Source organism: Paramormyrops kingsleyae, chromosome 4 (assembly GCF_048594095.1).
Source record: "Paramormyrops kingsleyae isolate MSU_618 chromosome 4, PKINGS_0.4, whole genome shotgun sequence".
NCBI classification, from domain to species: Eukaryota; Metazoa; Chordata; class Actinopteri; order Osteoglossiformes; family Mormyridae; genus Paramormyrops; species Paramormyrops kingsleyae.
Window position 1 is genome coordinate 6816115 of NC_132800.1, and position 27132 is coordinate 6843246.

Here is a 27132-nt window from a genome sequence, read left to right on the forward strand (position 1 = left end):
TGACCATGTCCATCCCTTTATGACCACCATGTACCCATCCTCTGATGGCTACTTCCAGCAGGATAATGCACCATGTCACAAAGCTCGAATCATTTCAAATTGGTTTCTTGAACATGACAATGAGTTCACTGTACTAAAATGGCCCCCACAGTCACCAGATCTCAACCCAATAGAGCATCTTTGGGATGTGGTGGAACGGGAGCTTCGTGCCCTGGATGTGCATCCCACAAATCTCCATCAACTGCAAGATGCTATCCTATCAATATGGGCCAACATTTCTAAAGAATGCTTTCAGCACCTTGTTGAATCAATGCCACGTAGAATTAAGGCAGTTCTGAAGGCGAAAGGGGGTCAAACACCGTATTAGTATGGTGTTCCTAATAATCCTTTAGGTGAGTGTATATCTCCACAGAAGAAAGTTCATTTGTAGTTCTAAACGTATCTATGTAAAAACACTTTTTGTCTCTCCCACGACATGATTCCTCTCTCCTAGAGTTAATCACAATTACATGCACGTTATGCAAATGAGGCGATGGCGTCATTTAGCGACTTCTAGCGACTTTTGGGACAGCCAATAGCGACTTTCCTTGCTGAAGAGTTGGCAACAGTGGCAACAACCCAGCGCCCAGATGTCTATCTCTGGCATATCGATGATCTTGGTATGTCAGTCAGGCTCTCTTCTGCAGCACCTTTAATAACTTAACTAATTTTCTCAAGTGAAACACTAGTGAGCACAGGATCTCAGACCTGTTCAATGCCAGTATTAAGGAAGCTTATAGCTGTTGCAAAACCGAGCTCTACTGATGCTCTTTCTTACTCACTGCTAACTACTGTACGGTGCTTCCTCTTCTAAAGGCACCTGCCTCCTGAACAGACGGTATATATTGCACTTTCCATTTTTCACTATACAGTGGTACCTCAGAACTCGAAATTAATCCGTTCAGAACTCCGGACCGAATCCTAAAAAGTTCGAGTTCTGATCGAATTTTCCCCATAAGAAATAATAGAACACCAATTAATTGGTTCCCGGCCCCCAAAAATTATTATTATTATTTTTTTAGCATTTAAACACAAAATGAACTGGAAGAGCATATACTGTACTAAACACATCTAAGCACATTTATCAAATGATTTGTAAAGTAAGAAAATAAATGTGTCCTGCCCCAATCGTCCGCTCCTTCTGTGTGCCACGCCCCCTCGTTAATCCCGTGTGGAATCCCCGTGTGATCAAATGTTTCTGGTTGTTGTCATTAGTCCTCTGTATTTAGTCCGCATTTCAGTTTGTTTCCCTAGTCCGGTCATTGTATTGTCCGTCTGCGTTTTCCCTGCCTTACCTGTAATTAAACCCCGTATTCCCCGATACCCTGATGTCTGCGCCTTTGTCTCCATTCCATCCCTGCTCGGCAGGACAATATTATTATAATTAAATGTATTAAATTAAAATAATTAATAAGAAATTATTTTTTTTAATGTATTTTGTTATATAATAATAATTACTGTTACTGTCTACCATTGTCTAAATGTATTTTTACTGTCTAAATACACTCACCTAAAGGATTATTAGGAACACCATACTGATACAGTGTTTGACCCCCTTTCGCCTTCAGAACTGCCTTAATTCTACGTGGCATTGATTCAACAAGGTGCTGAAAGCATTCTTTAGAAATGTTGGCCCATATTGATAGGATAGCATCTTGCAGTTGATGGAGATTTGTGGGATGCACATCCAGGGCACGAAGCTCCCGTTCCACCACATCCCAAAGATGCTCTATTGGGTTGAGATCTGGTGACTGTGGGGGCCATTGTAGTACAGTGAACTCATTGTCATGTTCAGGAAACCAATTTGAAATGATTCGAGCTTTGTGACATGGTGCGTTATCCTGCTGGAAGTAGCCATCAGAGGATGGGTACATGGTGGTCATAAAAGGATGGACATGGTCAGAAACAATGCTCAGGTATTCCGTGGCATTTAAACGATGCCCAATTGGCACTAAGGGGCCTAAAGTGTGCCAAGAAAACATCCCCCACACCATTACACCACCACCACCAGCCTGCACAGTGGTAACAAGGCATGATGGATCCATGTTCTCATTCTGTTTACGCCAAATTCTGACTCTACCATTTGAATGTCTCAACAGAAATCGAGACTCATCAGACCAGGCAACATTTTTCCAGTCTTCAACTGTCCAATTTTGGTGAGCTCGTGCAAATTGTAGCCTCTTTTTCCTATTTGTAGTGGAGATGAGTGGTACCCGGTGGGGTCTTCTGCTGTTGTAGCCCATCCGTCTCAAGGTTGTGCGTGTTGTGGCTTCACAAATGCTTTGCTGCATACCTCGGTTGTAACGAGTGGTTATTTCAGTCAAAGTTGCTCTTCTATCAGCTTGAATCCTCTGACCTCTAGCATCAACAAGGCATTTTCGCCCACAGGACTGCCGCATACTGGATGTTTTTCCCTTTGCACACCATTCTTTGTAAACCCTAGAAATGGTTGTGCGTGAAAATCCCAGTAACTGAGCAGATTGTGAAATACTCAGACAGGCCCGTCTGGCACCAACAACCATGCCACGCTCAAAATTGCTTAAATCACCTTTCTTTCCCATTCTGACATTCAGTTTGGAGTTCAGGAGATTATCTTGACCAGGACCACACCCCTAAATGCATTGAAGCAACTGCCATGTGATTGGTTGATTAGATAATTGCATTAATGAGAAATTGAACTGGTGTTCCTAATAATCCTTTAGGTGAGTGTATATGTATTCAGCTAGTGTAGACATGCATGATGCTCTCACAGTGAATGCGAGGCTGAGACTGAAGCTTTACCCTTTGTTTCCGCTGAGAGCTCTAGGTAATTTTTTTTTCGAACTGATTGGTTCGACTTTTAAGAAATTCAAGTTCTAATGAGTTCGGGGACTGAGGTACCACTGTATATACATTTTAATGAGTAGTGTAGTTTGATTGTATTATATAGGAGGGATTGGCTTGTGTTATGTGACTTAAAGCCCATGGTTGAATTTCATCAATATTTTGATTATCAAATAAAGTCATGACCTGCCTCTGTCTTCCATGTCATGTTCCTGCTTGGTCAGCAGATGTCGCTGCTGGCCATCCAGCATCATCCTCTTGGTTACATTACCCCAGCTGCATTCTATCACTTGTGATTAGTCAGGCGGGGGATTGGACTTCCTGTACAACAGCGGGTTTGACCACATTCACCCTCATCTGCGACAATGGGAGGGGGGTCTTTGCCATGATACTGATAGAGCTGGAAGGGAAGGACCAAGGCTGGTACTGGTGTACTGCTGGGGATGTGCAGATCCCTGTGCATCACTGTCCAGGCCCAAAGCACGGGTGAGATAGCAGCCTATGGAACCCATAACCAGACACTGGGCATTATGGTAGTCATAGAAACTGGGCTTCTGTAATTTAGAAATTAGAACAACCCTTCTGACTATGAAAGCGATTGCCATTTGTGACATAAACCATTACCTCATTAAATCATTAACTCTCCTAGAATGTAAGCGAAACGTGACATTTTCATCCCACAGTATATGTAGGCATCTGCTCAACTATCAGAATCTTTTGGACTTTCTGGTATTACACCATTGATGCAACAGGAAAATAATTAACTTGGTTTATATTCGTTTTGATCTCACAGGGGAACTTGTGACTGAAACACTGCTCTCAAAAACTCAGGCATCTTCCTGTAAGACGACTCCATCAGCTCTCATTCCAGCATTTTCTCTCCTACTGCAGTCTCTGATGTTATGGCCTTCCCTGCCACTGCCCACGGTCTCCTCTCAGTCACAGCTGATGCCGTCACCTTCACTGGTCCCACTGACCTCTGCAGTGCCACCAACAAAACCATCTCCATCCTCAAGAGCCCTGACTTTAACATTATCCTCTTTGACAGGTACTCTACCACCATCAGTAGGACCCTATACCACTGTAATCTGTTGAAGGCAGTTTTTAATTTATTCACAAGGTGGTATGCAGTCCAGCTTGGTATCGTTCCTTGCACCTCAGAGGAGCTCAAAAGCAGTTGGCATAAGGGACAATGGATACCTGGCTCTGTGAGTGGAGTCAGCAGGTTCTCCCTATGTTTCCCCCTGCGGTCGAAATGCATGTGGATTTGCTGAATTGCTTTATGACTGATTTGAGGACAGCTTTGACTGCTTTACCTTGCTGGCTGCCCTGTATCGTTCCATGCATCTACTTGAATCACCTCCAAGCTAGCTGTTCTCCTCATAAGAGCTTCTGGAGAACAGATGGATGTTCTGAGTGGGAAAATTGATGATTTATGTTAAGAAATAGCTTAATTCTGCTTGCTTCTGTGTGCATTTCATGATGTGCATTCTGTGATTTGTTTCGGACACCATGATTGGCTGCCCATCCTGACGGTCACCGGCCTGATGCTGATTGTATTGTTGGTTGTTATGGTTACCTGGAGGTGCCATCAACACCGTGAGTAGACTCCTCTCCTTACATCTGCATGGCTGGGTTGTTTTAGGGCTTTAGTTCAACCAAGATTGCAAGCAAGTGAAGTTCTGTTTCCTTCAACTGGCACAGTTTGTTACCAGATAATGCTAATCTTGTATTATAGTGGAAATCACATTTTCATAAGCAACATTAATGCTCTGTAATTGTGAGGGTGGCCTATATGGGGAATTATTAAAGGGAACAGTGTTCAGTGGACAGTTTGTTCGTCATTCATAGGCAAATGATCAACTTGATCAGACATTGCTGTTCTTTTATAAAAGTGAAGAAAAATGAATGCGTAAGGGCTTGTTAATAGTCAGCAACTTAGCTCACTTGAGATTGGATTGGCGGCAATTTAGCCTATTCAATAGAATGAGTTTCAAACCTGTGAAAGATTTGTGGTTTGATTTGTGTGCATATTAGCAAACAGTTCTCTGCTAATACATACGTCTAAATATGTTTCCAAATCCAGATAAAGTGTTGGCTGGAAGAGAGTTGGATGAAATGACTAAAAACCTCAAAATAAGTTCATGGGTTCCAACATGAGATGGAATTTGGAAAGCTAAGCCATGATGACTGGAATCAGTCGGCTAGTTCATGAAGCAAACGATCACATGACTGGCCATAATCAGTTTACTGTACAGTGTGGTTTGGAGGAGGCCAAGCGTGTTTAAGGCAGCATCTCATTTAAAGTGCACACTGCACTTTAAATACATTACTAATTTCTGTTTACTGTATATTGCACAACAATCATCTCATCCGTCACCACTTGCCACTTTTTTTAAAAATTCTATGTATATATTGTTAAATTCATTCATATAATTTGTCTGCAATTTTTATATTTTAAGCTATTTTAAATTGTAATTTTAAATTCTTGTTTACTCTTTTTTGAGTAAACAAGAATTTAAATTTAAAGAATTTGGATCGGTCATGGTTAATTTCACTACATGTTGTGCTTGTTATAACTATGTATGTGACAAATAAATAATCTTGAAATCCTGAATATTTGGTATTATCTTATTTTAGACAGCACTCTGGAAAGGACACATTTTTCTTGGACCTGGGAAGTTTATCGCGTCAACACGTTGCATTAATTTTAAAGTCATAACGTGTTACGGTCGACCTTTCCATATTACAATCAGGAAAAAACCTCGTAAATACTTTCGGTTTTATTTGGTTCCCTTGGCCAGCAAACCGAGAAACAAGAAACGCAAGATCATTGCGAGATATTAAGTGAGATGCTGCCTTAAACACGCTTGGCCTCCTCCAAACCACACTGTACAGATATTTTATGCATTTATGAATTACTAAACTTCTTGTGTGTTGCGAATTTCGCTAAATTTTCCCAATGATCCCCCAATGTACCGAAAACGCAATGGAGAAAATGCAGACGGGTCGACTGTATTACGTCTTTAGTCGCGTCAACGCATGCAGTATTTTGTTACCCAAATGTAAGAACAGTATGAACATAGATTTTAAAAGAGACATATAATATTCCTTTCTGCTTGTAAACAGCGTAACAGTTTTGGTCGTGACGTTGAACGGAATCCCGGAATTCTGAGCTAAAATCAAACATGCAGTTACCATCTTACGGGGAAGTTCAAGTTACCTGGTTTAATTACTTTGTTTTAAAAATTACCAGACGGAGGCGTGCAAAGGATAAAAATATCGTAATTTCCAATATTTGTTTTATTTTTTCAAGGCTTGTACTTTCAGTGTTTGTCAGATTTCTCTTTCTACATCCATAAATACATGGTGCTGTATAGTACATGTATATATGTCCATGTGGTAAACGCCATTAATCGCATTAATGCGTAATAGAAAAATAGAAAATAATATAATGTCCGTTCACTGAGCTTGCACTTGCCTGCAAATACAGCCTCTCCCCACCTTACGATGGGGTTACATTCAGTGCTTGAAGTGGGCCGGAACGCAGTTCCGGAACTTCTGTATTTTCCATCTTTTGGGTTCCGCCACTTTTTTCTGCGTTCCGGTACTTACTGAAACTGATCCGACGCAGCGACAGTGGCCCGAGAATAGACAATATCACAAGACCGATAAAAGACTACATTACCCACGAGCCACGACAGTGCCCTATCATATGCATCCACTGAGTCCCAGCTTTAGCCCTAGTCTATTGTTAGGCCTACAAGTATCACACTGGTCTGATTCATGTTGTTTTAATGGTTTTTCAGTATTCCATTTGTGAATTAGAAAAAAGTAGCCTATGCCTATAGGTTATTGCTTGGAAGAATGATTAAATTAAAACAGTTTTTGAACCAACGCATCCTAAAGACTTGATTTTTTTTTCACCGCACAAATGTCAAATGTCAGAAAATTAGAGTTCCTGCACTTATTTTTTCCCACTTCAAGCACTGGTTACATTTTAATAAACCTGTCTTAAGGCAGAAAGGCAATTTAATACGGTACACCTAACTTATCAAGCATCATAGCTTTCCAGATAGCATACATATGTTGAAATGACATTGATTCCATATCAGACTACGAGGTTGAAACCAGGGGCGTTTGTAGGATTTTTATTTAAGGGGGGCTCAGCCCCCATAGATGTTTAACACATATTTGGCTTGTTCAGAATCAGTACTCAAATGAGTCTTCCTGATTCCTCATAAATAAGACAGTAGGTTCTACATTCAACCCCTTAAAACTTTATATCTACTAGGCTATTTATTCTAATTCATTAATATAGACCCCCTCCTTGGATTGCCACCTTATCGTGGTGGAGGGGTTTGCGTGCCTCAGTGAACCTGGGGGCTATGTTGTCGGGGGCAATAGCCCCTGGTAGGGTCTCCCAAGGCAAAAAGGTCCCAGGGGAGGGGCCAGACAAAGAGCAATCCAAAAGAACCCCATGAAAAAGTATAACAACAAAGTCCCGTTTCCCTCGCCCGGACTAGGGTCACCGGGGCCCCACCCTGGAGCCAGGCCTGGGGGAGGGGCCCGTTGGCAAGCGCCTGGTGGCCGGGCCTTGGCCCGTGGGGCCCGGCCGGGCACAGCCCGACAGAGGCACGCGGGACTGTCCCCAGGTGGGCCCACCACCCGCAGGGGGAATGTCAGGGGTTCGGTGCATTGTGGATTGGGTGGCGGCCAAGGGAGGCCCTGGCGGTCCGATCCCCGGCTGACAAAACTGGCTCTCGGGACATGGAACGTCACCTCTCTGGTGGGGAAGGAGCCTGAGCTGGTGCGTGAGGTTGAGAGGTATCGACTAGATATAGTCGGGCTCACCTCAACACATAGCTTGGGTTCTGGAACCAATCTCCTGGAGAGGGGCTGGACGCTCTTTTACTCTGGAGTTGCGGCGGGTGAGCGACGCCGGGCTGGGGTGGGGCTATTGGTGGCCCCACAGCTCGGTGCATTAGCAACGGAGTTTACCCCAGTGAACGAGAGGGCTGTTTCCCTGCGCCTTCGGGTCGGGGACAGGTCTCTGACTGTCATCTGCGCTTACGCGCCGAATGTCAGTTCAGAGTACCCGGCCTTCTTGGATTCCCTTAGCGGTACGATTCCATCGTTTTGCTGGGGGACTTCAACGCTCACGTGGGCAATGACAGTGTGACCTGGAAGGGGGTGATTGGGAGGAACGGCCTCCCTGATCTGAATCCGAGTGGTGTTCTGTTATTGGACTTCTGTGCAATGCATGGTTTGTCCATAACGAACACCATGTTCGAGCATAAGGGTGTCCATAAGTGGACATGGTACGAACATGCCCGGGGCTACAGGTCGATGATCGATTTTATAATCGTATCATCTGATCTGCAGCCTTCCGTCTTGGACACTCGGGTAAAGAGAGGGGCAGAGCTGTCAACTGATCACGACCTGGTGATGAGTTGGCTCAGGTGGCAGGGGAGGAAGCCGGTCAGACCTGGTAGGCCCATGCGCATAGTGAGGGTCTGCTGGGAACGTCTGGCAGAGGCTCCTGTTCGCAGGAGCTTTAACTCGTGCCTCCGGCAGAATTCCAACTGCATGCCGGGGGAGGTTGGGGACATTGAGTCTGAATGGACACTGTTCCAGACCTCCATTGTGGAAGCAGCCGTACGGAGCTGTGGCTGCAGGGTGGTCGGTGCCTGTCGTGGCAGCAACCCCCGTACCCGATGGTAGACACCAGGGGTGAGGGGGGCCGTGAAGCTGAAGAAGGAGGCTTACCTGGAATTATTAGCCCGGGGGTCTCCGGAGGCAGCTGATGGGTACCGGCGGGCCAGGCGGAACGCAGCTCGGGCGGTCGCAGAAGCAAAAACCCGGGCGTGGGAGGAGTTCGGTGAGGCCATGGAAAGTGACTTTCGGTCGGCCTCAAAAAGGTTCTGGCAAACCATCCGGAGTATCAGGAGGGGGAAGCAGCTCTTGGTTCCTACTGTTGACCTCACCTGGGGACATCACCCGGAGTTGGAAGGAGTACTTTGAGGACCTCCTCAATCCTGCCTCAAATACATCTACACACACTGCCTTTGAAACATCTGAGGGCACAGAGCCCGAGGGTGCTGGGGGGGGCTTGCACATCACTGGGGCTGAGGTGGCCAGGGTGGTTAAAGAGCTCCGTGGTGGCCGGGCCACGACCGGGTTCCCCGAGGTGCTCTGTGGGGGGTGCTTCGGGAGTATGGGGTCCGGGGTCCGCTGTTGTGGGCGATTCGGTCCCTGTACGAACGGAGCAGAAGCTTGGTCCGCATTGCCGGTAATAAGTCGGACGTGTTCCCAGTGCGGGTTGGGCTCCGCCAGGGCTGCCCTTTGTCATCGGTCCTGTTTATAATATTTATGGACAGGATTTCTAGGCGCAGCCAGGGTGTTGAGGGTGTCCAGTTTGGTGGCCTCAGGATTGCATCACTGCTTTTTGCAGACGATGTCGTCCTGTTGGCTTCATCTGCTGGGGATCTCCAGCGTGCTCTGGGGCGGTTCGCAGCCGAGTGCGAAGTGGCTGGGATGGGGATTAGCACCTCCAAATCCGAGACCATGGTTCTCAGCCGGAAACGGGTGGTTTGCCCTCTTCGGGTTGGGGAAGACGTACTGCCTCAAGTGGAGGAGTTTAAGTATCTCGGGGTCTTGTTCACGAGTGAGGGTAGGCGAGATCGGGAGCTGGATAGACGAATCGGAGCGGCGTCTACAGTTTTGCAGGCGCTTAACCGGTCCGTCGTGGCTAAGAAAGAACTGAGCCAAAAGGCAAAGCTCTCGATCTATTGGTCCATCTTCGTCCCTACCCTCACCTATGGTCATGAGCTATGGGTAATGACCGAAAGAATGAGATCGCGAATACAGGCGGCCGAAATGAGGTTTCTCCGCAGGGTGTCTGGGCTCTCCCTTAGGGATAGGGTCAGAAGTTCGGATATCCGGGAGGGCCTCAGAGTAGAACCGCTGCTTCTTCACGTCGAAAGGAGCCAGTTGAGGTGGTTTGGACATCTGGTGCGGATGCCTCCTGGGCGGCTACCCGGAGAGGTTTTCCGTGCATGTCCTACAGGGAGGAGGCCCCGGGGCAGGCCCAGGACTTGCTGGAGGGATTATATCTCTTGGCTGGCCTGGGAACGCCTCGGTGTCCTCCCCGAGGAGCTGGTAGAGGTGGCTGGGGAGAGGGAGGTCTGGGTGCCTCTACAGAAGCGGCTACCCCCAGCGACCCGAGCCCCGGACAAGCGGTAGATGATGGATGGATGGATTAATATAGACAAACATTGTTTTAATGTAATTAAACAAAACATCTTTTTTATATCATTCTTTTTTTGTTTCTATTCATTAAAAAAGTAACTTTTTCTAAATCAAAGTGACAAAAAACGCTACTCTAAGGCTAATAAATGTTTTTCACGATCTGGGACATTATTTAATACAATATTTATTACAAAAAAAACAGGATTTTTCTATCTCTGTAAATCACACTGCTATGCAGTTAAAACGAGTGCATTGAATGCTGTCTGTCACTGTTTTTAATCATTTATGTGCATAACTCTATGGCAGTTAATGCCATGCACTGTGTAATGTTTTATATAGACAGTTAGGTTTTCCAATTAAAACAGCATCATTGTTTTATAAAGTAGACTATAGGTTAATAGGGTAAGTATTAAGGGCTTCCTTTTCGCTAGAGGAAACAGCTGGTGTGATGATGTAACACAGCGAGCATTTTTTGTAAACTGTATTTATGAAAAAGAACTGCACTGATGCAGATATAACAATTTATCGAAAAACAGACACCTTGGCTTAATCCTCGCTCTGTGATGCCGCAGTCTGTGATGCTTCAGTTGAAGACGGCGCTGAAAGACGGGGCGGAGCCGAAGTCTGCCGCCGTTTTCATATGAAATTTAAAGGGGACGTGGCCGATCACCAATTTCTGTAAAGTTTATGAAGAATTTTTAGGGGGGCTGAGTACAAATGTTAGCCAAAGCCCCCCTAAAAATTGCCTAGCGACGCCCATGGTTGAAACAACATTGATCTTCATTGTTGATTTATCATTGATCTTGCTTGTTGAAAAGGCAATCTATCCAACGTTGAAAGATCAACCATTTGTGATAAGGATTCAACGTTGTTTCAACACTTGTCTGGCAACTTCTTTATCCATTGATTTAATGTTGAATTAGTGTATGTTGAATTAATATTCGGTTATAATTGTTCCACAAGTGAATAATAATAATTGTTACTAACCCTAATCCCTGTAGGGAAATTGTCTTTATGTCTACCTCAGCTTGTTCTTTGTAGAATAAGTTATCCATGAAGGGCAGCCACCTGTGGCAGTGCCCAGGGAGCTGGGGGTTAAGGGCCTTGCTTAAGGACCTGCAGATGTGCTGAGGCTGGGTTTGAACTGGTGACCTTCTGATTATGGGCACACACTTAGCCCACAGAGCCACACACTGCCTCTTAATTAGCTCAGTAATGTTGAAATGTTATATCAGCAATTGAAAACAATTTATTATTCATAATACATTATATACTGTATACACAGCAAATGTGCCAGTGTTAAATTAACACTGCATAGTTTTTATATGGGTCCACACCATTCAGTGTTACCTTTAACACTTTACAGTGTGCCTTGAGTGTTGCTTTTACAGTGTTAATCTTTATTAACTCTTATAGTGTTCAATTTACAACATATAGTGTTAAGACAATTTGTCTCCACCTCTTCCGAAATTGCAAGCCCAAATGGGTGGCACACAAGTACAAAATGGGTAGTCCATATCTGCCCCATTTTAATGTACTCTCATTTGGGCATTCAGCTGCTGTGTTTTACTAACCCACCATAATAAGAAAGAGTCAGACCAACATAGCCTTTTCTCTTTTTAGACAAAGTTTTATTTCCTGATAACCAAGGAACTGTGCTTATGTAAGTTGGAGAACATTAAAAAACTGTCAATATAAATGTATTTATCTAAGCATGAATGAGAGGTTTCTTCAATCAGAGTAAGAAAGAACATTTCTGCTAAAGCAGATAAAATGGGTGGTGGCCCTATTGCTTTTAGACCACAACTTGGGATAGTAGATCAAATCAAATCACTCATTTAATATTTGAATTTTTATTAAGCTTCCTTTTAGAAACCCACCACAATCAAAGATTGTATGGCACTGATATTAGTCTTTACCACATTTTATTATTAGCTCTCCTGCAATTGCATTTCCCATGTCATACAAGGGAAATCCCGGACATTTTTCAAAAGGAATTGCAAATTGCATTTGCAATTGCGTTTTCCATATGTGGACGCATAAGGTGTGACATAATTCAAATGCAATTGCAAATTTTGCATTACCGTTTGCTTTTTCGCTTTCGCGAACAAACACTGCTACATTTCAAATGAAAAAGCAAAGTCCATTTGCAATTGCATTTCCCATGTCTTACAAGGGTCAGGGGTGAATCTATACTGTGGGGCGTGATTGTATGGGGAGTGACGTCACTCGCAGTCGACGACCAAGAGGGGTGTGGAAGTAAATTAATGACAAAAGTCGTTGATGAAAAAAACACGTTGAATTACACTTATCGATTAATCCAAAATTAAGTTCCAAAACAGAAAAGTCTATCGCTCATCCTGCTAGTCCCCGATGTAGAGGGTTGAATTTCAGACCGTATTTTAAACCACTGAAATTGTGGCAGCATATTTGAAACAGCGAAAATAACGGGACTGAATATTATAAAGCAGAAATAAGAGGACTGAATGTTACTGCTTGAATAAAACACATGGAATATTTTCAACTGAATTTGTTCTTTTGAAATTTATTTTGAGGCGAAATTAAATTAACTGAATTCATGTGGTTGAATTATAAACATGCACTTTAAAATACGTATGTTTTGGAACTTAATTTTGGATTATTCGATAAGTGTAATTCAACGTGTTTTTTTCATCAACGACTTTTGTCATTAATTTACTTCCACACCCCTCTTGGTCATCGACTGCGAGTGATGTCACTCCCTATACAATCACGCCCCACACCCCTGACCCTTGTAAGACATGGGAAATGCAATTGCAAATGGACTTTGCTTTTTCATTTGAAATGTGGCAGTCAGTGTTCGTTCGCGAAAGCGAAAAAGCAAACGGTAATGCAAAATTTGCAACTGCATTTGAATTATGTCACACTTTATGCGTCCACATACTGTATGAAAAACGCAATTGCAAATGCAGTTTGCAATACCTTTTGAAAAATGTCCGGGATTTCCCTCCATAGCTCCGCCCCTCTTTTCACCCGAGAGTCCAAGACATGCGGCCACAAGTCCGATGACACGACTACAAAGTCGATCATCAAACTGAGGCCTAGGGTGTCCTGGTGCCAAGTGCACATACCTGTATGGACAAACTTACAGTATGCTTGAACATGGTGTTCATTATAGACAATCCATGACGAGCACAGAGTTCCAATAACAAAACTCCGCTCGGGTTCAGATCGGGGGGGCCGTTCCTTCCAATCACGCCACTCCAGGTCTCACTGTCATTGTCCATGTGGGCATTGAAGTCCCCCAGTAGAACAAGAGAGTCCCCAGGAGGAGTGCTCTCCAACACCGCTTCCAAGGACTCCAAAAAGGGTGGGTATTCTGAACTGTCGCTCAGCACATAAGTGCAAACACAGTCAGGACCCGTCCCCCCACCTGAAGGCGAAGGGAGGCTACCCTCTCATCCACTGCGGTAAACCCCAATGTACAGGCACACAGCCAGGGGGCAATAAGTATGAGCACCCCTGCCTGGCGCCTCTCCCTGCGAGCAATTCCAGAGTGGAAGAGGGTCCAACCCCCCTCAAGGAGTCCAGAGCCCAAGCAATGCGTCGAGGTGAGCCTGACTATATCTAGTCGGAACTTCACAACCTTGTGCACCAGCTCAGGCTCCTTCCCCGTCAGAGAGGTGACATTCCATGTCCCTAGAGCTAGTTTCTGCAGCCGAGGATCGGACCGCCAGGGTCCCCGCCTTTGGCCACTGCCCAACTCGCACTGCACCCGACCCCTATGGCCCCTCCTACAGGTGGTGAACCCATTGGAGGGGGGACCCACATGCCTTCTCCGGGCTGTGCCCTACCAGGCCCCATGGGTCTTAATAATACGACCAGATGTCCAAAGGATTTAAGATGTCTATCTTTGAGTGTGGAGTCACATGACTGTGGCAGAGAGGTGACAAAATGACACAGACACACAGCTTAAAAATAGCCTGTTTTATTACCACAAAACAATCTTAAGCTGCATGACTTTCAAAAAATCCTGCACATGACCCTCTGTCTGGCTGTGCAGCCACCTGCCTGCATTTTATTTCTGCTAAACTGTACAGAGAGCCGTGTTGGTAAGTGTGGGTCACCAGCTTTAAAGGGGGGGAAAACTGCTAAAGCCAGCAGTGACAGAGTGTCTGTCTTCGAGAGCATGTGAGCAGAGCTTCAGCGAGGAGCGGAGCGTGAGCGAGGAGCGGAGCGTGAGCGAGGAGCGGAGCGTGAGCGAGGAGCGGAGCGGTCGGAATTTGGTCAGAGCGCGGAGCGGTTTTTTTAATTAAGGATGGAGCGGTCGCTCTGTCTCGCTCCAATTTCGCTCCGATACCGCTCACACTACGATTCTGAGGCGTGGCCAGATCTACCCAGAATTCATCTGTACAATTATCAAGACTATTACAGAAATTGGCCGAGATGGAATTCGCAAAGTATTTCACAAAGGAAACTGATAGATCATACAAGTGTAATATTCTTATCAAACGTATAGATGACAATAATGTAGAGCAAGAATAACAAGGTGGTGAAACCAGGGACGGATTACGGACCGGGCCAGCGGGGCCGCTGCCCAGGGGCCCTTGGGGTGCAGGGGGCCCGTGGGGCCCCTAGCCCAAAACAATTTGCAACGCTTATCAACAATGTATTTTCGTTTGTCTATTTTAGAGGGCCTACATTCTTTGATCCTCTGCCTACAAGGGCCCCTGACCCTATAGGGCCTCGGATGGAAACATGGAGGGAGGGCGTTTGACTGCCAAGGGCCCTTGAATTGTGGTGGTTGTGGTGGTGGTGCTGGTGGTGGTGGGGGGGGGCCCTCGCGAACGTTTTGCCCAGGGGCCCACACAACCCATAATCCGTCCCTCGGTGAAACTGTTTCAGTGAGTAAAGATTCACTTTGGAATCATTTTTCTCAGAAACACAAGAGTGTTTTATGCGAACAGACAGAAGCCAGAGCAAAACGTGAGCAAGTTTTATATGGTTGTAGTATATGAAGTCTATAAATTAAAGTATAAAAGCCTATTTTGGTAAATATTGGTAATCAAATAAATTCGTTTTGTCATTCAAAGTAGGTCTAATAGGACTTTTTTAATTTCACGTAACGCTGTCAGTGAAATTTTATTTTATAGAGACGCGCAGCAGTGCTGCATCAACAGGAAAAATTGAGGAATTTAAAATGTAGATGCTTAGCCTGTATATTCTTTAGACTATTAATACCATTAATTGATTCCTTTATTTTTAAGCCTATTTTTGTGTGGAATGCCATTGCCAAACGTATTCGTTGTTGCCAATATATGTTTCTTAAAAAATGCCGTTGCTTATATTTCTTTATGATTAAGGCTTCGGTTTAAGGTGACATTTGTTAGGCATGCAGATTATTTGTCCCTCTTTTAAATTGGAGCGAGCGTGGAGCGATTTGACTGGAGCAGGAGGAAATTTTAGTGGAGTGAGGAGCGATGTTGAGCGGAGCGGCTTAGTGTGAATAAGAGCGGAGGAGCGGGCGGAGCCAACAGCCTCGTGGCGAGGAGCGGAAATTCTCACCGCTCCGCTCACATGCTCTGCAATATATATCAATACATGTGTTTGCAAATAAAACATGTTGTACATTTTCCATCACATGCTCATGGACGTAAATTTCATTTAACAATAGGGGGGGACAATAAATATAAAATTTCTCATGAGCAATTTTTGAAGAGGACACAAATAATACAGTCAAATTGTACTTATAAAGATATGTCCCCACAATGAAAAACTTTGCTTCTATCATTATTATTGTAGCATGGAGACTGCGTCATTATGGTTATTTTCAAAGTTTTTCTCAGGTTCAATGACAAAGCAGATTTTTCTTCAAAACTATTTATTGCATTGTTTGTTATGTTGTTTACAGTCAAGCCATCAACATACAATAAAATTTAAACATGACTGTTTAAATGCATAATAGAAATTGATTATACAAAAAAATACAGTGGGGTCAGTTCGGACGTAGCACAGTGCTCATTTAGTAAATGCACAGCTAAACAATATGCTAATTGTGGCCGTTAATGTTAAGTTAACATTATGCCAAGTCGTCACAAATAAAACAATGCATGGGAAACGGATTTGGCGTGTTAGTTGCAGTGCACTATGCAACAAGCTATTGTAAACAAGCTAACGTTAACTAGATAAGTAATATTTTAATCGCTAATATAGCAGATTCATGGAAAATTACATCGGTAATCAGAATTTTTGCCGCAACTAATTTATGAATGAGTCTGCATCAACTACATTAAAGCAGTGCTTGAAGTGGGAAAAAATAAGTGCAGGAACTCTAATTTTCCGACATTTGACATTTGTGCGGTGAAAAAAAATCAAGTCTTTAGTGTGTGTTGGTTCAAAAACTATTTTAATTTAATCATTCTTCCAAGCAATAACCTATAGGCATAGGCTACTTTTTTCTAATTCACAAATGGAATACTGAAAAACCATTAAAACAACATGAACCAGACCAGTGTGATACTTGTAGGCCTAACAATAGACTAGGGGCTAAAGCTGATGCGATTGGTTGGGACTCAGTGGATGCATATGATAGGGCACTGTCGTGGCTCGTGGGTAATGTAGTCTTTTCTCGGTCTTGTGATATTGTCTATTCTCGGGCCACTGTCGCTGCGTCGGATCAGTTTCAGTAAGTACCGGAACGCAGAAAAAAGTGGCGGAACCCAAAAGACGAAAATACAGAAGTTCCAGAACTGCGTTCCGCTGCGTTCCGGCCCACTTCAAGCACTGCATTAAAGAGAATCGCTTTATTTAAAGTGAATAAAATACCCTACTTACTGGAGTTCAACATTAATTGAGCCGAAGCCACACACCTGACTCGTGTGTGTAGAGTAGGTGAGATGAACTGGGAAAGCAGGCAGTTGACCAAACCACTGTGAGGAAGGGGAGGGGGAACTCAACTGTTTCTAAATGCATTTTTTGCGTTTGTTTTTTTTCTACTTACAGAATTATTTTAGATATACATACATATATTTTTCACAATAGATAGTGCGATTTTTTTTTTCATTAAATTTTTTTGGGGGGGACAACCCTCGGATATGGGGGGGACATGTCCCCTCCGTCCCCCCCGGGATTTATGCCCATGCACATGCTTAGTGTGATTCTTTAGCTTATATTTTGAAATTTATGCAGTGACAATATTCAACACAGACAAAAGCATTTTAAACAGATAAAAGAAAATGGACCACAGAATGGATGAAAGAGGGAGTTTTTGCTTGTGTCAAATCCCCCTTCTCCGCGATGCAGACTTGGCCTGTTTAGCTCTCATGTCTTCCTCTCCATTACTCCCTGAAAAAAGACACATTCATCTGGCTGAAATACAGGGGGCGCAGTGACACAGTGAGCACCATGTTACCTCACTTCCTGTCTGCGTGTGTCATTTGTATGTTCTATCTCTCTATTTCCCCTAAAGACCTGCAGCTTAGCTGGGCTGCTCTCTCTACATTCCCTGCTGTGTCTGTGTGTGTCTCTGGGTCCCTGTCCATCCCCTGCCCTCTGCTCCAGGTTCCTCCTGACCCTGCACTGGGTAACTGCTAATGGGGAACAGACAGTGTGTAATGTGACCCAAACCATGGTCAGTTACTATAGCGTGTGTGGATTAAATATTACTATAGTGAAACTGGACAGTGTGAGAATCATAACAGTAAATAACACATTTATTAACAGTGTGTTGAAAAAGTGAACTTAGTTTAACCGATAATTTAATATGATTCATTTGTTTTCTGATGCCAGTATTGTTTGTTTATCTCTTTGTTTCATGAATAAACTCTGTAGAGCCTCTATCTTCAACTCGTCTGTCTTTCTTCCTGACACACAGCCTGTTTAAAAATATTTGGAAATAATCTCTACTGATGACATCATAGTTACTCAAATCACAATCAAAACAGCATGACTGACCATGACATATATTCCAGTCTCAACATGATTGGTTTCCTCATTCGCATTTAGTCTGAGAAAAAAGGCCACGATTCAGCTACTTACTGCAGCAGGTCCATATTCTCACCACAATTACAATGATGAGGGTTGAGTAGATGATGAAATCCACAATTTTCAGTTTCTGCCCCTTACTGCAAACAAGGAGGAAGGTGTAGCACAGAAAGTCTCCTGACACAACACGATACAGCGAAACAGGTAGTCATATTGCCAGCAACTATAGGCAACGTCAATGCAAATAATACTGAGAAGTGTATAACTAAACATAATGAAATAAAACACTACATTCTTTGTAAGAAACAATATTACATTCATATGTTACATATAATGATTCCTTGGTTAATGGGAAGGTCTTAAACATCTAAAGTTAGATTTTTCCTGTTTGCCACTAAGGAGAACAGACATACAGTATAAGTCTGATTTAGTTGAGTGATATAATTATACCGCAAACACCAAAATGTAAGATTCCTCCAGTGTATATGATTTACCACATATCATCTATATACTGTATGCAGGGGTGTAACTAGGAATTCTGGGCCCCTGACAGCACCTTCAACAATGATCACCTTGGGGGGGAAAGGGGTCCCACGTGAGATTTTGCTGAGTAGGCGAGTACAGGGAGGGGGGCACTGTAGCATTCACAGCCCCTATAAAGTGCTGGACCCCAGGAATCTATCCAGATACATGTCCTACCTTTCATTGGAATTTGTAGAGTTCTTTTCTGATGACTGAGGAAAAAAAGAAACTGTTTTTCTCAGTGCCGTACGATGGTTCCATTCTGTCTGTGGTGTAGGCGGGACATGAATTTCTGTCAAGGATCATAGGAAACACCACTGAATTAGTTCAACATCAATGAAGACTGAGAATCTGGCACCAGCACCAAATGCAAATACACAAACAGGTACACAGTGCAGGGATGCATGTTAAACAGCCAGCGTCTGATTCACTACAGTCTGCTTTTGAGCCAGACCTCAACTCCCACTTACATTAACATTGACATATATACAAAAATTGCAGCTTCTGACTGTATTCACTAAGACCTGAATGAAATGCCCCATTCTTTATTGCTAAAACTTTACAGAGACACATTAAGTTAGTAAGTATCAGGTCCTAACTTTAGATGAACAACATCCTACCTATGTAATACTTTACCTATATATAATGGAAGCTCAAAGCAAAAGAAACTCTTTTAATTTAGACGTGTATTAATTTTGATATCCCACTTTGAGTGACAGCATTAAACTCTGGTTCTGATTGGTTGACGCTGTATGGAAAAACACCCTCTGGCTTTATCACAGTGTGACAGGCAGAAGCACAAGGTCACTATGGACTCATTTAGTGTGAATCACAGCCCAGGAACAGCTCTCTCCCTCTGTGTGTCTCAGGGTCAAACAGAAGCACCTTCAGGAACTGACATCTTACCTTCCCGGACTATCAGGGGCATAACGGAACGATAGCTTTGTGCTGCAGACGCCTCCACAGCACACCAGTAATAGTCAAAGTCCTCCTCCTGCAGGTCCCTTATGGTCACATTAAACACCATTTGGTCACGGTCATCAGAGACTGACACTGTCCCTCTACTCTGTTCCCCATCTGACTGTGCTATTCTGGAGCAGGAATCCCATTCATATCCTCTACACAAGTAAGAAGTTGCATTATTTTGGTCATAGTAACATGGGATGGTGACAGATCCTCCTCTTGGTGCAGAAACCCAGCTCTCAGTCCTCAGACTCTGAGCATCTATGGGGAGAGAACATGAATGACGGAGCATCAGAAACATATAATAATACAGAATGAACATGCAGGTAACTTATGACTGTAGAATCAGGGAGGAACAACCAAGTGAGATAGAATGTCCTGGTCAATAAAGGGTTAACAGGCCTGAATTTTATGCACAAACTGCGGTCTGTTTAACACAGAGGCAAGGAATGTCGAAGAAAGATGTAGTAGATGATTCACAAAATGATCAATTTCCCACAAGAAAGATAAATGCTTCTGAATGCTCAATATTAGCACCAACAACCTGAAGCTGGGGTGAAATTACAATGACATTGATAAGACAGAGATTATATTAGCTTACTTGGAGTAACCAGGAAGAACAGACTGACAGACGTTTCCTTAGTTCTTCCTTCAGCCACAGAACACCAATAATGTCCCCAATCCGACTGCTGCAGGTTGGTCATGGTAACTAGGAAGACTAAGTTATCGGGATCATCAGCAATGGTCCCCTTGGTCTGTGTCGCTTTAGTAGCTGATGTGCAGGGGGGGCTATTTCCTGATTTACACCAGGATTTCGCATGGTTTTTATGCTCCTGACCATAGAAACACGGGATGGTGATGGATCCTCCCGTTTGTCCTCTTAAATAACTGAATGTCTTCAGGGTGGAACTTCTTTCTTTAGCTTGTAGGAAAACAAACAGTCAGTCATAGAATTATCATTGGAAAAGTATGTGAATCACCCAGCTTCCATCTGCTTATCATATATACATTTGCACATGTACTATTGGGGGCCGTGTGTAAATATTCAGGCATTCAGGCTCCTGTAGGAATATTTAACATAAACCAGGAGGCGTGAATCCTGCCGATGCACCAGCCATCACCCCCAGCCAGGACGCGTCAGGACGGCATTTCATTGTAAAAACAGGTAGCACCAGTCTGTCATTATGTCAACTGCACATGCATCACATGGTAATTAACTTTTATTTGTTTATTTCTGATTAATATTGTTCATACTGTCTTTGCACTTTGTCTTTGTTGTTGCCTTCTGTGTTTCTATCTGCATCCTGCTGCTGTATTTGATCTTATTTTATCCTATTTTAGCCAGAACTGTGCAAAGGTCACATTTTTATATAATTCTTGTTATGTTGCCCATAATGCAATTGTTTTTTTTTTGAAGTACTACAAATGAAGGTGCTTTAATGAAGGAGACGTTTAAACAACATACCTGTAGTAATCAGCATGTATTCATCATCAGAGGAAGCCTTATGTCTCCAGCCATCACCCACAGCACACCAGTACCTGCCTTCATCTGACTTCTGCAGGTTCCTCATGGTCACAATGAAGACTAAGTTCTGGGGATCATCAGTGATGGACACATTGTTCATGGCCAGTGGGGAGTCACTGCATGTCTCTGGGCTGCAGGATGACGTGCCTTTCCCTTTACACCAGGATTTCACACTGTCTCTGTGCTCCTGACCATAGAAACACGGGATGCTGATGGATCCTCCTGCTGATCCAGTTAATGTCGTCTGTTTGGAGCTTCTTACAGGGAGGATGGCTACAAGAAGAACAGCAAACCTGTGAGTAATGTGTCACGGTCTTTGGAAAAGGAATTATATAGTCAGACAGATAGATACCATGTGGCTACTGCTGGTTTCTAGAACCAAGCCTGTCTTCTCACCTGCTTCTGGAATTTGGTCTGTATTTGGTAAATGTTGTATCCTACATTGTTTTTGACCTTGGCCAGTATTTCAACCTACGATTCTCAAATATCTGTATGTTGCCCTTTAGGCCAGACTACAATCTGTTACACTCTGAATCTGCACTGGGATCTCAGACCACTTTCATTACAAGGTCAAGATGATGTCAATTTCATTAGCATTCTTGGCTGTGAGAATAAGGAAGTGTTTCATTTTGAATTACTTAGAACTGTAAGTGTAATAACCAGAACCTCACAGGCAAAATATGCTACATTAACACTCTGATATCAGCTTTGAGCAATTTACTCATTTCAGATCAGTGTCTGAGAGCTTCACTTACTCACAATAAAATTTTGTTATGCTACTTTCTGGTTAATAATATATCTAATATGGTTATTTAATTTTCACATCAAAAGAATTTACTAGAGAGAAAATGAACCATTTTTCCTTTTTTGATCAGTCAAACAAAGTGAACAAAATGCCAAGCTTTACCTGGTAACCCTATAAAAAATAATGAAGGAGGAAGAGGAGAGGAGCCATGTCTGGGGTGTCGATTGTGGCCTTTAGCTGTATCTGTTTCTATCCTTCTGTAATAAACTGTCTGTGCTGATTCTGAATGTGTCAGTGCATTAAAGAGGGGGACTGGCAGAGAGGGAAGGAAGGAGATCACACACATACACACACAGCATCAATTTTCTCAAGTTTCTGCATCTTTAATACGAGTCATCAGCAAGGGTCTGTAGAGAAGTGGCAGACATGTTTGCTGTTATCTTTGCACACACACACACACACACACACACACACACACGCACATGTAGGGTAAACATATCCTTATGGGGACCGCTCATTCATTTCAATGGGAAAAATGCTAACGCTAACTATGACAGCCTTAACCCCTACCCTAGTTTTTGCATTTTTATTTTTTTCATAGCAGTCACCAATGTTTATTAAATACAGTTTTCCCTTATGGGGACCTGGAAACCGATCCCCATAAGGGAAAAAAACGGATATTTATCACGTTATGGGGACATTGTGTCCCCATAAGGGTAGGTAAACCTGTTCGCACACACACACACACACACACACACACACACACATTGTGGGCCACCAGATTCAAAGGAGGGAAAAAAACTGCCAAAGCCAGCAGTGACAGAGTCTCCATTTCCTAACCCTCTGGAATCTTCTTTTATATTATCTTTGGCACTAAACTCATCTTTATCTTAGTGTACTTTGTAAATATGTCAGATTTATGTTAAGTTTGTAATTTGACATCAATGTATAGACATTGCAAAATGCAGTTTGGAACACTTGCAGAAACATTATAAAAGTACATAGTAAGCAATGCTGTCAGTTTGTTTGGATCCCAGATATCCGATCACCGAAGTCTTGGCTACATGAAGATGACTAAATGGTGTAGTTGCAACATTCAGTTGGATAAATAAATAGCCATTGACACCTGGCCATGTCCCTCCCCCCCTTTTATGGTGCTGATGGGGATGTTTCTGGATCGCGTTTCACCGCTGTGTTGTTCACCAAATTACCATGCGAATGCGATTTGAATACGCGCTAATGCGGCTATTTAGAATGTGAATAGCGATCTTCGGGTGAGAGCGGTACTACACGCCCCCGATGCAGGTAAAACAAAGTAAGGTGACATGGTTTACTTTTTTGCCAATTTAACCTAATTTTAAAAAATTTAATACTTCCGACAATGGACGTTTTGAAAAGAAAACAAATTACAGATTTAGTCAGCGTTTTTTCATGTTTGTATAATAAGATTTCAGCGAGTTATGAACTGAGATACACGAGAAAGATACTCGGCATCGCCGACGATGCCGTCGACTCCAGAGGGTTAAGTGACACGTCTATCAATACATCTCCGGTCAGGTCAGGTAGGGGAGCATGGACTGATGCAGCACGTTGCCGCACTCGCCACAGGGCAAAACTCCTCGGGATTCCGTCTGGTGATCCTCAGGCAGACACACAGTCCAGTCCCACCCTCCGGAAATGGCCATCCATCTGCCACAGTCAGGTGTTACAGGGGCGTCCCCTTGGCCTGGTCTAGCTGCTTGGGTCCTCAGCGATGAGGATCCTGCAAGCAGGATCACCCTCAGGGAAACACACTGGCTGCAGAGGCCCTCGATGGCTGGGGTCAGAGGTGATCTCCCCAGATCCCCCTTCAGGATGATCTCCCCAGCAGAGGCAGGTGCTCCATACACTGACTGTGACCGACTGAATGTCGTGTTAATGGTAAGTGTGCTGTGTGACCAATCACACGGTGAGTCCGACCAGGATCATGCCATCAGGTTAATTTAATTCTGAATGATTTCTTTTTTGGATTGTCTATTATGTATTTTATTTTTTATGGAGATCACAGTAGCATTAGAACTGTGACATACGTTTATGTATAAGGACCACATACAAATAAAATGTTTAATGCACGTGTAAGAGTGTTTTATGTTTTTACATTTAATCTTTTTATACCAACCATAACATAAAATGATGGTATTGTGGAAATGATAATGTTAATTATAATTACATTGAGTAATTTAATTGATATATGTGCTCTGCAGTGCACACATACTTGGCCAAACAGCTCCAATTTGGGTGAACGATAACAGGTAAAAGTGGTAAAATGGTGAGCTGTTTGGGAGCTGAGAGAGCGGCTCCCCTTGGTGAGCTGTTTGGGAGCTGAGAGGGCGGCTCCCCTTGGTGAGCTGTTTGGGAGCTGAGAGGGCGGCTCCCCTTGGTGAGCTGTTTGGGAGCTGAGAGAGCGTCTCCCCGTGGTGAGCTGTTTGGGAGCTGAGAGGGCGGCTCCCCGTGGTGAGCTGTTTGGGAGCTGAGAGAGCGTCTCCCCGTGGTGAGCTGTTTGGGAGCTGAGAGAGCGGCTTTCCTTGGTGAGCTGTTTGGGAGCTGAGAGAGCGTCTCCCCGTGGTGAGCTGTTTGGGAGCTGAGAGAGCGGCTCCCCGTGGTGAGCTGTTTGGGAGCTGAGAGAGCGTCTCCCCGTGGTGAGCTGTTTGGGAGCTGAGAGAGCGGCTCCCCTTGGTGAGCTGTTTGGGAGCTGAGAGAGCGTCTCCCCGTGGTGAGCTGTTTGGGAGCTGAGAGAGCGGCTCCCCGTGGTGAGCTGTTTGGGAGCTGAGAGAGCGTCTCCCCGTGGTGAGCTGTTTGGGAGCTGAGAGAGCGGCTCCCCTTGGTGAGCTGTTTGGGAGCTGAGAGAGCATCTCCCCGTGGTGAGCTGGGCCAAATGTCCTGGCTCACTAAAAAGAGACAGAATTCCCAGCAGTAGGTCATCAACCACAAAAGTGACAGCCAACTAACAGCCAACAGCAGGGGGCGCTGAGTATGGGAGGCGGAGAGAGTCCCCAACAGGGGCGGGACACAAATATCATCACCATATATAAAATAAAGGGTGATAAGTCCACCTGCAGCAGCAGTAGGGGAATTTCCTGTCAGAGACTGTGTTGAAGAGACTGACTGATCACATCAGTGAATTGGTATTACTTGAGTGACAATGTAGATTTATAAAGAGGAAGAGTGTGGTAGATATGATTTTTTCACTGCCCCGTAGCTTTAAGAATAGTACCGTGAAGAACAACATGGCCTGTTTATGGTCTTTATTGATCTCTCCAAAAAAAATTGACACTGTGAACAGGAAACTCCTTTGGAAAGTATGTGAAAAATGTATCTGTCCAGCCAAGTTTGTGAACATCATTAGATTTTAACATTTAATGATGGGATCATGTGACCGTGGGAGCTCAAGAGTCTGACCCTATTTCTGTGTGAACAGCAGTAATACAGGGGTGTGTTCTGGCTCCTGATCTTTTCAGTATTTTCCATCTATGTGTCACCTATCTTCTTCATAAGGAGCCTGAGCAAAACAGTGGGGCTGCAGTGGACTTCAGGCTGGATGGAAGCCTGTTTAACATCAGGTGGCTACAGGCACCCACCAAGCTGTCTAAAGAGCAGGTCCTACAGATACAGTTTGCTGATGACTGTGCAATTGTGTCTCACTCTCCACATGACTTTCAGTCCTTGCCAACTTATAACAGGATGGGCTTGTCTGTTAACACCACAAAAACAGAGGTGATCTACCAGCAGAGTCCTGGAACATGACACTCACCACCAGTTCTTACAGTCAGTCTCCAGCTGCTCACAATAACTCTGTTTCTCAAATATCCTGTCAGAGGACTGCAGTATTGACCATTAAATACAGAATCGAATCAACCAAGCAGCAGCTGCCGTTGGGAGATTATGGTGATGGGTCTTTCAAAAGAAGAACCTCAACCTGAACCACAAGGAAGCTGTATATGAAGCTGCCTGCAAATCCACTCTCCTCTGTGAAACCTGAGACACCTACAGTCACCACATCAGGTGACTTGAGCAGGTCCATATGGTGCCTGCAAGCACGTCCTGGGCCTCACTGGCCATGATCGAGTGCCACACACCCATATAGTTGCAACTGCAGACGTATTGAGGCCACAATCATCCAACATCAGCTACGGTGGTTTGGCCATGAAATGCAGATGCCACAAAGCCAAATGGCCCACAGAGTGATTTATGAACAATTACATTACAGCCAACGCTCAGCAGGCAGGCAGAAGAAAAGCTTTAAAGACCAGGTGAAGGTGTCACTGAAAAGGTGTGGGATCAGACCTGACAGCCTAGAGAACGCTGCTGCTGACTGTTACAGCTGGTGTCAGTTCAGTCTGGATGGAATAAACAAGCTAGAGGAGAACAGGACGGCTAGTACACAACAAAAGCGAGGCAGGAGGAACACAGTCAGGAATCCTGCCTCCACCGATGCCACATATACATGATCCATATGTCATAAAATCTGTGGTTCTAGAATCTGAGAACCCTCCATTAAAGGAAAGAAGTGGACCTCATCATAGGAATACAATGGACAACAAACAACATGCAAAAATATCCAGACCAGTCAGAGGGATCCAAAATAAATAATTTGGGCAAAATGATTAGCAAGGAGAATGTTTGCACTGGCAAACATGACCCAATGGAGTCAGACTTCAGTCTGTAATCAAAGTGCATTTATTTTTTCATACATTAAATTTAGGAGTTAAACCTGAATGTCACCATACAAATATGGTACTTTCACACTCTGAGTTATGATCAATAGCAGAGATTTATCTATTATTATTTTGTTACTTTCCAAACAAAAAGTATAATGCAAGACACTAAGTATAATACACCAGAAGTACTCATTATCTGTCCTATCTAACTGAAATGTTAGGAAAATAATCATCAGTTTTCCTTTATATCATTCAAGAGAAAGTGAACAAAATGCCAAACTTTACCTGGTAACCCTATAAAAATGATGAAGAGGAGGAAGAGGAGAGGAGCCATGTCTGGTGTGTCGATTGTGGCCTTTAGCTGTATCTGTTTCTATCCTTCTGTAATAAACTGACTGTCCTCATTCTGAATGTGTCAGTCCATTAAAGAGGGGGACTGGCAGAGAGGGAAGGGAGGAGATCACACACACACACACACACACACGCACAGTAGGGTAAACATATCCTTATGGGTACCGCTCATTCATTTCAATGGGAAAAATGCTAACGCTAACTATGACAGCCTTAACCCCTACCCTAGTTTTTGCATTTTTATTTTTTTCATA

The 27132-nt window shown here is 43.8% G+C and overlaps 2 protein-coding genes across 3 annotated transcripts in view; both read right to left on the reverse strand.

The window, feature by feature from the left end:
* Positions 1–15956: 15956 nt before the first annotated feature.
* On the reverse strand, positions 15957–26965 carry LOC111857133 (polymeric immunoglobulin receptor-like). Of its 2 annotated transcripts, XM_072710534.1 has the most exons (8): positions 26813–26958; positions 21993–24757; positions 21026–21358; positions 20162–20482; positions 19504–19821; positions 18775–18889; positions 18130–18215; positions 15957–17436 (listed from the first exon to the last, which is right to left on the reverse strand). In XM_072710534.1, exons 2-8 carry the CDS (start codon positions 22174–22176, stop codon positions 17369–17371), a joined length of 1425 nt encoding a protein of 474 aa, XP_072566635.1. In that variant the 5' UTR covers positions 22177–24757; positions 26813–26958; the 3' UTR covers positions 15957–17368. The 2 variants fall into 2 exon arrangements, with proteins under 2 accessions (XP_072566635.1, XP_072566636.1); XM_072710535.1 differs by lacking the exon at positions 21993–24757 and having other exon boundaries at positions 26813–26965.
* Positions 17443–27132, reverse strand: part of LOC111857130 (polymeric immunoglobulin receptor-like) — a 75670-nt gene continuing 65980 nt past the window's right edge. Inside the window, exon 6 of the transcript XR_011989862.1 lies at positions 17443–17681. The gene's annotated coding sequence lies outside the window, so the exon portion shown is untranslated. The remainder of the gene's footprint in view (positions 17682–27132) is intronic.